At 41.7% G+C, this 15,290-nt stretch overlaps 2 protein-coding genes across 2 annotated transcripts; both read left to right on the plus strand.

Annotated features, from left to right (window-relative positions):
- Nucleotides 1-213: 213 nt before the first annotated feature.
- Nucleotides 214-5,303, plus strand: LOC128438166 (gastrula zinc finger protein XlCGF57.1). Its single transcript, XM_053420605.1, has 2 exons — nucleotides 214-669; nucleotides 2,760-5,303. The coding sequence occupies exons 1-2, from the start codon at nucleotides 384-386 to the stop codon at nucleotides 4,007-4,009; spliced, it is 1,536 nt and encodes a 511-aa protein (XP_053276580.1). The 5' UTR covers nucleotides 214-383; the 3' UTR covers nucleotides 4,010-5,303.
- A 4,413-nt stretch (nucleotides 5,304-9,716) lies between these two features.
- LOC128437968 (zinc finger protein OZF-like) lies at nucleotides 9,717-15,280 on the plus strand. Its single transcript, XM_053420289.1, has 2 exons — nucleotides 9,717-10,011; nucleotides 13,577-15,280. Exons 1-2 carry the CDS (start codon nucleotides 9,717-9,719, stop codon nucleotides 14,647-14,649), a joined length of 1,368 nt encoding a protein of 455 aa, XP_053276264.1. The 3' UTR covers nucleotides 14,650-15,280.
- Nucleotides 15,281-15,290: the final 10 nt, after the last annotated feature.

Below are 15,290 nucleotides of genomic sequence, written 5' to 3' on the forward strand. Positions count from 1 at the left end.
GAATCTGTGACATACCATACACTGTGGTTTAACTTGTTCTCATAATTAACTCTTTATGTTAAAAGCATAACTCCCTTAGATTCATTCCACATCACACAGAGTTCAACCAGCTGCCCCAGAGTCAGGAGGGAAGATGGAAAGGCGTTGTTTTGATTGGAGGATGCGAATGTTTACACAAGCAGAACATACAGCCGATAAGCAGTTACACAATATTCTGTACTCCGATGAACAACACCACTGACCCAAAAGGGCGTCAGTTGAGTCAAGGCTTGTTTATGTGAAGATTTGCCCAGCAACTACCAGAGGAGGAGCGAAACGGAGAGGCTCCTGTTCACTTCCTGATTCTAGTGGGTTGAGACTCAAAGTGCGCAGAAAGGAGCAACATGTCCGCGGTGCAGCTGCTGCGGGTGTCGGTACATGAGCGGATCAGCGCTGCCTCTGAAGACTTCCTGCTGCAGGTGGAGAAAGGAGGAGGAAAGGTTCAAGTCCCGGCGCTGAGAGCGCTGCTCACCGAGCGGCTCACAGCGGCGGGGGAGGAGATCCTCGCGGGGCTTGAGGAAACCTTGGCGGAGTATGAAGACAGAGTGGAGCGGTCGGAGCGGGAGACCTGCCGCCAGAGGGCGCTGCTCGCTGTCGTGATGCAGCCCGTGGTCCGGCTGCACAGAGCAGGTCAGTCCCCATAGGAACCGCTCACAGGCTAGTGTCAGACTGCAGTAAAGTGAGCCGTCATGTGTGAAGCCAATCGCCCCCCGGGTTTTTGTTCCGCGTCTACTTGTGGCTTTACGGTAAAACAGCACGGTTGGTTTTAACGGCCAAAAATTACCCAAAACACAACTATGTTTTATTGGATTAATTTTTTGAACCCTAACCCTAATACACACAAAATTATCTCAGCATAGTCATAGACACCACTAACAGGAATACATTGGAAAGGACTCATAACCTATTAAGGAATATATTTAATCAGCTTCAGAATATGGTTACAATATGAATATATTGATCCTTTTTTACAGACTTGCCCTTCAATTTGCTGTAAAAATACATAATTTACATGAACAGATATGCCATGAAGATAAAAAAATTAATAATCAGAGACTAAAACTAAAATATAGTTGTGTTTTCGTACTTTTTAGGCGCTACAACTATCTATACCACTTTACCGTATAAGGCACGAGTAGACGCGCAACAAAAACCAGAGTGGCGGCTGGCTTCCCATATGATGGCTCACTTTACTGCAGTAACGTTAGCTAGCATCAGCTCGAGCAGCGGAGTTAATACGCCACTTCCTGTCTTTGTTTGCTGCACCCGGCGGCTCCACCTCTCACCTGAATAATGAGGATGATTTAATGCTGTTGTGAAAGAGTCTGTGCAGACAACCCACTGCTGTGTTGCTCATGTCTGAAACAGAAAGTCTGGACACATTTCTCCGTGTTCTACCCACAGGTCTTGTCTGAAAGCAGCTTAACCAACCAACTTCCCCTCACCCTGTTCTCCTCTGTTGGTGACGTTATTGGTTTATTTGGCCTCAAAATGAAAAACTTTTTTACCAGAAACCTACGGTGGCCCTGAGAGCTCAACGAATAGCAGCTTAAGAAAACACATGCAAGTTGACAAAACACAAGCAAAATAAGAAAAACATCTTCATCAATTTCACCACACAACACAACACATTACAGAAACACGCAGCAAGTAGAGAAACACGCTGCAAATAGAGGAGAAACCACAACGGAAGTGTTTCCAGAAGACAGCAAAAGTGATGGACACTACTGCCACAGGAGACACATAAACGTCCAATACATCATACAAATTCCGTTCTACACAGGGTTCGGCCACCCGCGGCTCTTCAGCCCCTCTCCAGTGGCTGTACAGTGTTGTGCATATTTTTCGCGAACGCCGAACTTAACAAATCAGTTTTTATATTATTTACGTGAACGTAACGATGAAAGTGAGTGAACGTCACGTTAATTTTTAAATCATCATCGTATCAGGCCATCATGAAATACCAGGAGCGTGCGTGTGCGTGTGCGTGTGTTGTGTGTGTGTGTGTGTGTGTGTGTGTGTGTGTGTGTGTGTGTGTGTGTGTGTGTGTGTGTGTGTGTGTCGAACTCACCAGCCCCAGGTCGCCCACTCGCTCTTTACAATCAATCTTTCGATAGTAAAGGTTTCCTACCCCTGCACACTATGGACAATACATTGCCTCACAAACAGGGGCTTGCTTGTTAGCGCTGTTTATTCAGTTTAACAGGAGAAGACGGCATGTCTCCAGATCGGACCATCTTCCGTGCTCAGAGCTTTATTGTGGGTCTCTCCGAGCGAGGGGGCGGGGTCGGGGCGCCGACACACACACACACTCCTGTGGCAGCAGTGTCCATCACTTTTAGCTGTCCTCTGGAAACACTTCCATTGTGGTTTCTTCTCTACTTTCAGCGCGTTTCTCTATTTGCTGCGCGTTTCTGTAATGTGTTGTGTTGTGAAATTGATGAAGATGTTTTCTTAATTTGCTTGTGTTTTGTCAACTTGCATGTGTTTTCTTAAGTTGCTGTTCGTTGAGCTCTCCGGGCCACTGTAGAAACCCTTTGTTGTATGCTGCTTCCTTTAAGAGCTGGGTCATAACACCAACCGTAAACGACCTCAACATCTCTACTTCCTGAATGTGATCGTTCAAAAATCACAACAATCGACATTAAACGACACAACACAAGTTTTTCAAAACACTTCAGGAAACTCTGAAATGATAAATATGTGTATTTGTGTTTCAGTGTATCCTGCAGCTGTCCAGCAACTGATGGTGTATAAAGAAGAGGTTCCCCCTGAGCAGCAGCGGTGGAGCCCCCTTGTGGACCAGGAGGACCCAGAGCCCCCCCACATTAAAGAGGAACAGGAGGAACCGTGGACCAATCAGGATGGACAGCAGCTTCTAGGGCTGGAGGAGGCTGATATCAAGTTCACATTGACTCCTGTCGATGTGAAGAGTGAAGAAAATGAAGAGAAACTTAAATCGTCAAAGCTTCATCCGAGTGAGACGAAGGAGAACAGAGCGGACTATGGAGGACCAGAACCATCCAGCAACTCAGGTCCTGATGGACATTTACAACCAGGTCCTGAGGACAAGCCTGAAGACTCTTCTGACACTGAACACAGTGAGGATGATTGGATGGAGACCAGGGAACCTCCGACTGGTTTAAATACAAGAAATAACAAACAGCCTCTAAGGGATATGGGTTGTAGGACAGAAAAAAAATCGTTTAGTTGCTCTGAGTGTGGTAAAAGATTTAACCTAAGGGGCAATCTAAAAAGACATATGATGATTCATACAGGAGAGAAACCGTTTAGTTGCTCTGAGTGTGGTAAAAGATTTAACAAAAAGTGGACTCTAAATTCACACATGAGGCGTCATACAGGAGAGAAACCGTTTAGTTGCTCTGAGTGTGGTAAACGATTTAACCACAGGGGCAATCTAAATTCACACATGAGGAGTCATACAGGAGAGAAACCGTTTAGTTGCTCTGAGTGTGGTAAAAGATTGAGCAGTAAGTCCGATTTAAAGAGACATATGACGCGTCATACAGGAGAGAAACCATTTAGTTGCTCTGAGTGTGGTAAAGGATTTAGCCACAGGGGCCATCTAAATACACATATGAGGAGTCATACAGGAGAGAAACCGTTTAGTTGCTCTGAGTGTGGTAAAAGGTTTAACCTAAAGTGCAATGTAAATAAACATATGATGAGTCATACAGGAGAGAAACCGTTTAGTTGCTCTGAGTGTGTTAAAAGATTTAGCCATAGGGGCAATCTAAATGCACATATGAGGAGTCATACAGGAGAGAAACCGTTTGGTTGCTCTGAGTGTGGTAAAAGATTTATCCAAAGGAGCAATCTAAATACACATATGAGGAGTCATACAGGAGAGAAACCGTTTGGTTGCTCTGAGTGTGGTAAAAGATTTAACCGAAGGGGCCATCTAAATACACATATGACGAGTCATACAGGAGAGAAACCGTTTAGTTGATCTTAGTGTGGTAAAATATTTAAGAGTCCTATAAATTGTAATTTTTGTAATTGTAAACCATTGTTTAATTGTTTTTGTTTTCATCTCAATTTGAAGTTGATCTGATGTGACCACTGGTACAAGTACCTGAAAGTAAAAATGTGGAATATGGCCAAAATGTCCACTAAATGCAAAATGGCGGGCTAACTGTTGTGTTTTTCCTAATGCCCCTTAAGACCTTTTTGTTTTTCTGGTCATTATAGATCGGTCAATGTGAATGCGTTCCAGTGTCATTGTATTTGATTTTTTGTTCACAAAAGTTTGAAATAAGTATTTACTTGGTGCCGTCTAGTGTGTTTTGTTAGGCACAGCTTCAAGAAGAGAAAAGCTCAGCAGTGTTCCTTTTCCAGTGCCATCTTGTTGATGAAACAATATGTTCCCTCAATTTGTAGTTGCAAACTCTAGGAGAATGATAATAATGATGAAATATCTTATTTTCAAGACATCTATGAAAAGAAACTGAGCAGTGGTGGTGTCTGTTTAACTGAGGATTATTTATCAGTGGTCACATCAGGTTTGATTGTCTTATTTATTTCAATAATTTTTGTGATCTAAAAATCCATTTCAAAATGCATCTTAATAGGAGAAATAAGTAACTGAATGAATTATGAATCACTCTCCCTTTTTGCTATTTGCTATTCAACCTGCTGAGTCATTTAGCTTCTCCATTCAACCTCTCAATTCTGTGACACTTTGGGACTTGTTTAATATAGTATCATACAAATTAAACAAACTCACTCAACCAGTCCAATTAAAATCCAACTGGACTTCATATAAAAACACATTTCAGCTCTTTACTTAAATTTGAAACGTTATCTTGAGTACCAATTTAGCATTTTTTGTGTGACGCAAGTACCAACATATTGTTTTCCTTCTTAAGACATAACTCTGAACCTATGAGAAAACAAAACTGAGACTCCACTTGTTCCTGGAGGATTTTCAGTGACAGATACTGTAACAATCTGTTCTGTATGTTTCTGTTTGTATTCACTTCCTGTTTTATTTTGTTGTCCGGGTTCTTGTGTCTAGCTCTACTTCCTGTTGGTTTCCCCACACACCTGTACCTTGTTTGACATTAAGCACTCCCTATTTATACCCTGTGTTTCCCCTCACCCTCTGCCAGATTGTCATTGTCGTGTGTTCATGCTCTCCAGCAATTTCTTCTGTGTGTTTGACTACCTGGATTTTACGACTTTGGATTTTGTGCCTTATCCATGAATGGACTGTTAAAGTAACGTTTTATTTTTATACTTTATTTGCTGTCTCCCGTGCTATTTTTCTGCAACTGAGTCCCAGCCTTTTAAAGGACTGTTACAGAAACAAAAGGTGAATAGTGAGGAAAGTGTAATTTAACACATCTGACTATAATAATAACACTAATAATGTTAACCGTGAACTGAGGCAACAAACAGAAACATTGGAGCAGAGGTAAAATTGACAAATTATAATATTTTACTACTCTTCGGATTCTGCAATGGAATAACACACAGTAAGGAAGTTCAATGGAAACAGAAACAACCTATTAAGATAATGTTTAGGTTTACATCACACACACATAAGGACTTCATTTATAATTAACCTTGAGACGTGGCAACATATTAGGAGTTGGGCTTTTCATCCTGTAGCACCAGTGCTTCATCATCCAGTTAAAAATCACTTCCGAGGCACATTATCTGAGGCTCATCTCCATCTAATCAGACACTGGTAAAGCTATAAATAAAAACTTCACAACACAGATTTGTGTGTTACAGCAGAAAAAAAAGGCACAGTGTTAAAATGCCTTAAATATTATTCGGTATTTTGGAGGTGATGATAACTCAACCATAGCATCAACCAGCAGCTTCTAGGCTGGAAATGAGAACTAAATTGTACTTAAATAATTGACTTCACAGAAATTTGACTAGCTTAAGAATAACATTACAACAGGTAACCCGCTGCCTGTAAAGCTCTGTACCTCTCTCCATATACTGTAGCACCATATTATTGCATAGCCAGTAGTCTACACTGCTTTACTTTGAGGATAGGGGTTCAATGACAAACAACACTGAAACAGCTACAGTAAAAAATTGAGGGATCGGCCAAAAACTGTCGCATTAGCATTTGAGCGGGCAAGGTTTCATGGTCATAGTGGGATTCAGGCCCTGTGCACACCTGGTATTAACATGTGGTTTGTCTGATCTTATCACAACTGGATAGCTCTGAGTGTGTGCGTTCACACCTGGCATTATAATGTGGCCCCACATGTGACTGAACCTGACCGACCGAGATGCTGCCCCTGTCCTACGAGATAGACGGAAACCAGAGGTCCCAAACGAACCGACGAGAAGAGACACAGTCTTGTTCACGCTGCCAAAAGAATGTGGACCCAGACCACTCCAAATGTGGTCTGATGGGATCGGATCTATATCCGATCTGAGTATGTTCACACCTGTATTTAGAGCTGTCCATTTGAGATTGATCACAAGAAGCACATGTTAGCACCAGGTGTGAATGGGGCCTCAGACCTTGTTTCACAGGGAAAGTTAACTGAAACATGAAAATGCTCAACATCTATTCAACAAGCTGTCATCCAAGTGTCCACAAGCCCCGACAAACAATATGTTGTACAAATAACACCGTGTTTTAAACCTAAATGTCTTTAGCCCAAATGCGGACACTTGGAGGACACCACAGGAGCTGTATCCAGGAATGTTCGCTTTTTTCTTTTTTATTACGTCTGAAGTGTTAGGAATTCAAATTTTAGCTGAAGTCTGTGTCTGACTGAAACTCTATATAAAGAAAGGAGGGGGGAAAGCCGGAGCCGCTTGGGCCAGATATAAGGCCTTTATACAAATCATTAATAATAACCTTGTGATCTTTGTGTTTAATATTTGGAATTAGCTAGAAATGTATGTGCGTCAAAAACTCTGGTCAGTCTCACACCTGTCTTGATAAGAGAGCCAAGGGATTTTGTTATGGTTCATTTGGTGCAGCCGAGGGAGCAGGAACATAACATTTTATACTCTAGGTTAATTTATGAGACACAACATCAGACTGTTTGGATAGGGTTGCCTAGCAACCAGCAGATTAGAATAGGAGCGTGACGGAGAGCGGCTTCTTGTCACTTCCGGGATTCCGGGACAAGAGGCGTGTGACTACAGCTGTGGACCAATAAGGGAGAACCAAATTGATTTGCGGTGACACCCCTCAGATTTTTTAACCAATCACATTACTTTCTACTGTTCTAATTATATCAAACGCCTTCTGTTCTGAGCCATTATTTACCACCCCTTGCTAACTGATTAAGCCGAGGCTGTGCATGATTGCCCATAGCTATGTTATTCTTGTTGTACTTTTCATTGTTTCTTAATAAATACTTTAATTAGACCAGACTCTTCTCATCTTTGGGATAAACGAACACGCCGACAGAAGTCTCGGTCACCATTGACTTTAATTGTATCGGATTCAGCTGCTACAAAGTTTACTTATGGGACTCCAGAAGTGTCTTGTGGACTCAAGCACTTCACCCACCCCTCCATCAGCATAGTGGTGACTAGATGATCAGTGCATTAACATTTCTCAGTAAATTATTATTTAACATTTGTGCTGAGTGATCACATCTAAAGTGGTCAGCAGTAAGTACAGGTGTGAGCGCACCCAAATGCATCCTTGGCCAGACATAAAGGACTGCCTACACGGCTGACCTCCTCTGACCTGCTACAGGTTCACAATGAATCAAATTTATATTGAACCTCTCAGTGACCATACATTGGTTCGTTTGTGGCCACGATATAAACATTGACCACCACATTATGACTTCAATTTTGTTTTTCAAATGGATAAAATCTTGTTCCACAGTAGAGCAGATTCCCTGAGCCCCTCCTAACTTCACTCTCTCAGATATGCCAATGCCCGGGCGGCACTGGGTGCGTGAGCAGCGAGTGTGCATCGCGGAAACGTCTTGGTTTTCATTTTGGCGACCATGTTAAGCGTGAGTTGTGCTGCTCCTGAAGAGAGTCAGGGTTTTGTCTATTTCTCCATTTGCTGCGTGAGGTTCACAGCAAAATAGACAGTGAAAATAATCTTTCACCACATGTTTAAACTCTATATATTCAAATATGCTAAATAAATAAATATTCTTCCTTCACTTCCTGTACCAGTTTCAAATAAACCTCACGGAGCAGCTCTGCAGCAGACACAAGCTGTATGCAAACAAGAGACGTCGGCCCTAAGATCAGCACACAGTGTGGCCCGGGTGTTAGACCAGTCCACCAGTGATCGGATCGCTCAGGACAGGTGTTAATACCAGTTCTGAACAGGGGCTAACGTTGTAGCTGAGATGTAACAATAAATGTGCAAAGATCCTGAATGACACTTTGGTTCAGAGGCACTCAAAGTGGTCAACATGCAAAAAGGACATGATGCTGTTATAACCGCTGCCACAACAACATCCTCAAAGCACTTCAACAACACAGCTGCTTCAGTCCTCACTAGACTCCTCTGAGTTGTCGATGTCCACATCTTCCCATGAAGCCTTGGTGCGCTGCTCCCAGCTCCGGCCCAGGGCTATCACATTAGGGGGCATGAGCACCAAACAGGCTGCCATGCCCGAGACACGCTCCTTAAACTCTGTGTCGTTCTCCCACTGGTCTGCGTTGGTGTTGTACACGTGAACATATTTCATCCTGTTACTCTTGTCGTGAGCCCAGGATGTAGATGTAACTGTCCAGCACAGCTTATATCTGTGACTTAGTTTACACATGATCTAACATAGAATCATGCACTGTCAACACTTTAAGAACAAAACAGAAAACAGAAGTCAGTTTAAACTTTCTTAAACCTCACAGAATTAAATCTGAAAGGTAAAATCTGAAATGATGAATCTGCAATGGAGCATCACTGATCGGCTTGAAGAGCTGCTACTGTAAAATGCGTTTTGAGCACAATGTATAAAGATAACTGAGTTTAACCGGGTTTAATACAGAATTCGACTGGGCTTGACAAATGGGTTTAAAAGATATTTGTAAAGATACGTGATGGAACATTTTCTGAAGATTGTTCGGGGCTAAGTGAGATGTGTTGAATTGATTCTGTAAAGCTTTAGTTTCTTTTTGTAAAATATTTCCTCCGGATCTATTTACCATAACATTTTCTTAATATTGTATATGATTTTTATTGTATTTTCATATATATTGTACAATGTTGCGTTATGGGTACATTTCTGAAATGTGTGAAAAAGCTGCTGTGTGGAAAAATAGTATAACAACTCGACCTTAATGTGCAAAGCGGCTTGAGATAATGTATGTTGTGATTTGTTGCTTTACACGTCCAAATTGAACTGAATCAAAAGGTCAGTGGGTGCAGCGGTCAGGCTGCTCCACAGATGTTCAGCAGGAACATTGCACTGTATTGTCTTTGACACTCAGAGATGAGGAGCCTATCTGAGTCCCAGCTTCAGGAGGGAAGAGAGAAAGGCGTTGTTTTGTTTGGAGGATTGGAATGTTTACACAAACAGAACATACAGCCGATAAAGCAGGAACACAATATTCTTATAAGGCGTCAGCTGAGTCAAGGCTTGTTTATGTGAAGATTTGCCCAGCAACTATCAGAGGAGGAGCGATACGGAGAGGCTCCTGTTCACATACTGATTCCAGTGGGTTGAGATTCAAAGTGCGCAGAAAGGAGCAACATGTCTGCCGTGCAGCTGCTGCGGGTGTCGGTACATGAGCGGATCAGCGCTGCCGCTGAAGACTTTCTGCTGCAGGTGGAGAAAGGAGGAGGAAAGGCTCAAGTCCCGGCGCTGAGAGCGCTGCTCACCGAGCGGCTCACAGCGGCGGGGGAGGAGATCCTCGCAGGGCTTGAGGAAACCTTGGCGGAGTATGAAGACAGAGTGGAGCGGTCAGAAAGGTCCGAGCGGGAGATCTGCCGCCAGAGGAGGCTGCTCGATGCCGTGATGCAGCCCGTAGTCCGGCTGCACAGAGCAGGTCAGTCGCTAGAGGAACCAAGTGCTGTGCATGAACGAACGCATAAGAACGGGTTCATTGAACCGTTTCACTTTTATGAGTACGATGAACTGAACGCAACTCAATGACAAATAATGAATTTGAACGGTGAACACGTTCATATTGTAGCGTCCTCGCGTATAGACGACAGGAAACTTCTCTCTTTATGTGTAACTTTATTAAAGTCCAGCGAACACGACACCCTTGTTGTTCATAACTCCGACACTCCTATCATCCACCACTGTATTCATCACTCCCCTTCCTCATTCACCCTTGATACGCCAACTCATCAGCCAATGAGAGCCTGCCATCCCACAAAACCCTACAGCCATTTGCCTAGAACTGTCACGTGACCCACCCCTACCTGTTCTCTGACCCTCAGGACATTTCAATATTTTCTCTTGAGGAGAGACACTGTCTAAATCGAATGCTTGCACCATGTCATTGCTCAGTGCCCATGAAATGTCCGCGATGTAGCCTAACCTGAACCAACTAACCGTTACTTCTCTTTATACACACATATCAGGCTGTACCGGTAATGATCCTTCCGCAGGTTCACCTACGGAAACCTTGTTACGACTTTTACTTCCTCTAGATAGTCAAGTTTGATCGTCTTCTCGGCGCTCCGCCAGGGCCGTTACCGACTCCGGCGGGGCCGATCCGAGGACCTCACTAAACCATCCAATCGGTAGGCCATCTTCAGGCCAGGTAGAGCATGCATAGGCTCAAATAACTTTGAGAACCTGCTGCTTTTGCGGCTGTACAAAGCCTATTGGTAGTATTGTTCTTCATACAGGATTTAGTCCAAGTTCAAGGTCTCTTCCAATAAAATTTATTGATAACATTCCACTGAAGTTTGACTTTTTGTATTATTACAATACTTATTGGCAACTAGTTATGTCTTCCGTTCCATGAAACACATGTTAATGCTCAACAGTAAACATATGGTACTTTAATGTATTTACATAAAAAAATTCCCCTTACATTACTTTTACTTTTATACTTTAAGTAGTTTTGAAACCAGTACTTTTACACTTTTACTTAAGTAAAAAGCTTGAGTTGATACTTCAACTTCTACAGAAGTATTTTTAAACACTAGTATCTGTACTTCTACTTGAGTAATGAATGGGAATACTTTTGACACCTCTGCATAAAAGTATAGTATTATTGTAGAGGAAGTGTTACTTATGAACAAAGTTTGTATCCATATTTTCTTTGGATATTCAACTATGTATTTGAATATGCTTTTGGATTAAACTGTGCACTACCAAGACAATGAATGTACAGTATGGAGTTATTTCACATTAAAAGTATTGCATATATTATTTATCCATTATGTACAATACTTTGCTTTGATTGTTTGTAAGTAATGAAAACAGGTCTGTACCTGGAGTCAGTGTTGAAGTGATGACTCAGTGTTCAGTCTGGTTGGAATCCAGTTGTGTCTCATGTTGGACATCCTAGAGGAACATTCAACACAAATATACAGATATGTTAAGTCATACATGTGCAAGGTTAACTCCTTAACAGACTTTTACATGGTGAAAATAAAAGTTTATTACTTCAAAGTTCATCAGATCTTAATCATTTCAGTTTAGGAAATATGTGGTGGACATCATCCTTAGGTTCTCTATGAGACGGTCTATTCTAGTAAAGTTACACTTCCTATAATTTATCTATATTTAACACAATAATTCAGTGAAGACTGCCTAAGATTAACGATGTAAAAACTGAAGGTAGCAGACAAGTTTAGTTTTCACTGTAGCACGTTACAACACATCTACACTAATACTCTGAATAAAGAGTGTAAGGAGACGTAATGCTACTTTAAACAGCTGCTCTTAAAATGCAGATATGACTTTAAATACTCAGGTTTCAGTTGACCACAGTAAATCTGTTTCTGCAGAATAAGAATCTGTGTAACGCAGTCAAGTCAAATGGTTAGGCGAGTAAAACAACTTTACATAACATTAGATATCTTACATGCTGGAGCTTATTCTCCGGACACACACAGTCGCCTGTCTCAGTTTAAAAGATTCATCATCAAACTCTAGGGTTCTCTCTGCTGGGCGACCGGCTCATGTCGGTGTGTGTCGGTAATAACTCCGGTTCGCATTGCCATTACTGCTTGTATTTTGCCTCCGGGCTAGCGGAGCTAAGCTAACAACCCAGATACAGAGACACCTTTACCTGCAAATCACTTCTAACACATCTAAATAAAAATACTAAACTGTACTTACCACAGAAACGGGAGCGCAGACGTCTTTAACTTGTCCGTCAGGAGAACAAGCAGAACATCCAACCGTGTTATTCATCCGATGTGTGTGTGGAAGCCTCTCCTTGGTCTCATGAGTTGTTCACTGACTGGAGGTTAGGCTGTTAGCTCCGGTAGAGCCGAACAGGCAGCACGCTAGTAGTCACAGTCGTCACGCTGACTGTGACGTCACGTGAATTTCAAACCTCAATATCGCTTAAACAGGGGAGTTAGAAAAAAATTCACTCCCCTCAGAGTTGTCATGAAGGAAGAACCTCACGATTGAGACTAAAACCAAAAGTTGTACCATGCTGTAAACAGGTTTAATTCTGCTTTAAAGTTGGGCATTTTAACATGGGAGTCAATGGGACTTTCTGTTTCTTGGAGCCAGCCTAAAATGGTCACCCAGTGAACTGCAGCTTTTTACACTTCCGTATTGGCCTCATCGCTCAGCCCAGGATGTTGCTCCTTGCTTTTCCCACAATACCCAGGTGCACTACGTCACACACTACAATCTTTCCTTAAAGGGGCAGGCCATACCTGCAACTCAACAGCTCTCGGTCTCATATACAGATGGCAAGTGAAAGCAGAGACGCAGACTCAGCGACTACATCCGATGCACCTTATTATTATCTGAGGGATTTTTACACACTGTCTGATAAAGATTCCGACAGTAAAGGCAAGGGGTAGTGATGGATAAGGTTTTCTTTAAAAAGTTAAGTCTTTCATTCTTACTTTCCACCTTAAAACTATGAAATGAACTGAACTATGAACTAGTTCAGAATTTAAATGGTGAGCTATGAACGAGAACTATTCATGTTTACTTGTATGAACTGAACTTTGAACTAGTTCATGAGAGGTGTGAACTTGCACAAATCTGGAGGAACCGCTCACAGGCTAACGTTAGCTAGCATCAGCTCGAGCAGCGGAGTCAATATGCCACTTCCTGTTTCTGGCTACTCCACCTCTCACCTGAATAATAAAGTCTGGACACATTTCTCTGAGTTTTACCCACAGGTCTTGTCTGAAAGCAGCTTAACCAACTAACTAACTTCCCCTCACCCTGGTTTATTTGGCCTCAAAATGAAAAACATTTTTACTAGAAACGCTCTGGTGTATGCTGCTTCCTTTACGAGCTGCGTCATAAAACCAACCATAAACGACCTCAACATCTCTACTTCCTGAATGTGATCGTTCAAAAATCACAACAGTCGACATTAAACGACACAACATAAGTTTTTCAAAACACTTCAGGAAACTCTGAAATGATAAATGTGTGTATTTGTGTTTCAGTGTGTCCTCCAGCTGTCCAGCAACTGATGTTGTATAAAGAAGAGGTTACCCCTGAGGAGCTGCAGTGGAGCCCCCTTGTGGACCAGGAGGACCCAGAGCCCCCCCACATTAAAGAGGAACAGTGGACCAATCAGGATGGACAGCAGCTTCAAGGACTGGAGGAGGCTGATATCAAGTTCACATTGACTCCTGTCGATGTGAAGAGTGAAGAAGATGAAGAGAAACTTAAATCGTCAAAGCTTCATCCAATTGAGACGAAGGAGAACAGAGCGGACTGTGGAGGACCAGGACCATCCAGCAACTCAGGTCCTGGTGGACATTTACAACCAGGTCCCGAGGACAAGACTGAAGACTCTTCTGACACTGAACACAGTGAGGATGATTGGATGGAAACCAGGGAACCTCAGACTGGTTTAAATACAAAAAATAACAAACAGCCTCTAAGTGATATGGGATGTAAGACAGGAAAAAAATTGTTAAGTTGCTCTGAGTGTGGTAAAAGATTTAACCAAAAGTGCACTCTAAATAGACATATGATGATTCATACAGGAGAGAAACCGTTTAGTTGCTCTGAGTGTGGTAAAAGATTTAACCAAAAGTGGAATCTAAATTTACATATGAGGCATCATACAGGAGAGAAACCGTTTAATTGCTCTGAGTGTGGTAAACGATTTAACCAAAAGTGGAATCTAAATTTACATATGAGGCATCATACAGGAGAGAAATTGTTTAGTTGCTCAGAGTGTGGTAAAAGATTGAGCAGGAAGTCTGATTTAAAGAGACATATGAGGTGTCATACAGGAGAGAAACCGTTCAGTTGCTCTGAGTGTGGTAAAAGATTTACCCACAAGTGGAATCTAAATTTACATATGATGAGTCATACAGGAGAGAAACCGTTTAGTTGCTCTGAGTGTAGTAACAGATTTACCGAAAGGGGCAGTCTTAATAAACATATGAGGACTCATACAGGAGAGAAACCGTTTAGTTGCTCTGAGTGTAGTAAAAGATTTACCGTAAGGAGCAATCTAAATACACATATGAGGAGTCATGCAGGAGAGAAACAGTTTAGTTGATCTTAGTGTGGTAAAAGATTTAAGATCCAGTCCCATTGCACAAAACGTGAGGATTCACAAAGGAGAGAAACCGTTAAGTTGCTCTGAGTGTAGTAAAATATTTACCGTAAGGAGTAATCTAAACACACATATGAGGAGTCATGCAGGAGAGAAACAGTTTGGTTGATCTTAGTGTGGTAAAAGATTTAAGATTCAGTCCCATTGCACGAGACGTGAGGACTCACAAAGGAGAGAAGTGATTCAGTTGCAACCTTTGCAACAAAAGATTCATTAGGATTTATCATCAAATATTCATATTATACATATTCATAGTTCACTGTTTTAAATAGACTATTAACAGTTTTTATGTCCCTAGAAAGTATAACTCATTGAATAACACGAAAGATTTGTGTTTAAACATATTGTTTTTCTACTGATTTCTACATAATTTATCTATTTTTCATAATGTCCTTCATGTCATTTTAAGGTATGTTCCTCGCACAGTATTAATGTGTGTTCTTAACTAGTTCATATGATTAAATATGTTTGTTTTAGAGCAATGGTTTCTTGGTTCGTGATATTCAATGACAGTGTGTGTTCTTATTTATGTATTTAATGTGTTTCCAAGAATAAAAGTCAAATTAAAAGATAATGTCTTCGCC

Source organism: Pleuronectes platessa, chromosome 4 (assembly GCF_947347685.1).
Source record: "Pleuronectes platessa chromosome 4, fPlePla1.1, whole genome shotgun sequence".
Lineage (NCBI taxonomy): Eukaryota > Metazoa > Chordata > Actinopteri > Pleuronectiformes > Pleuronectidae > Pleuronectes > Pleuronectes platessa.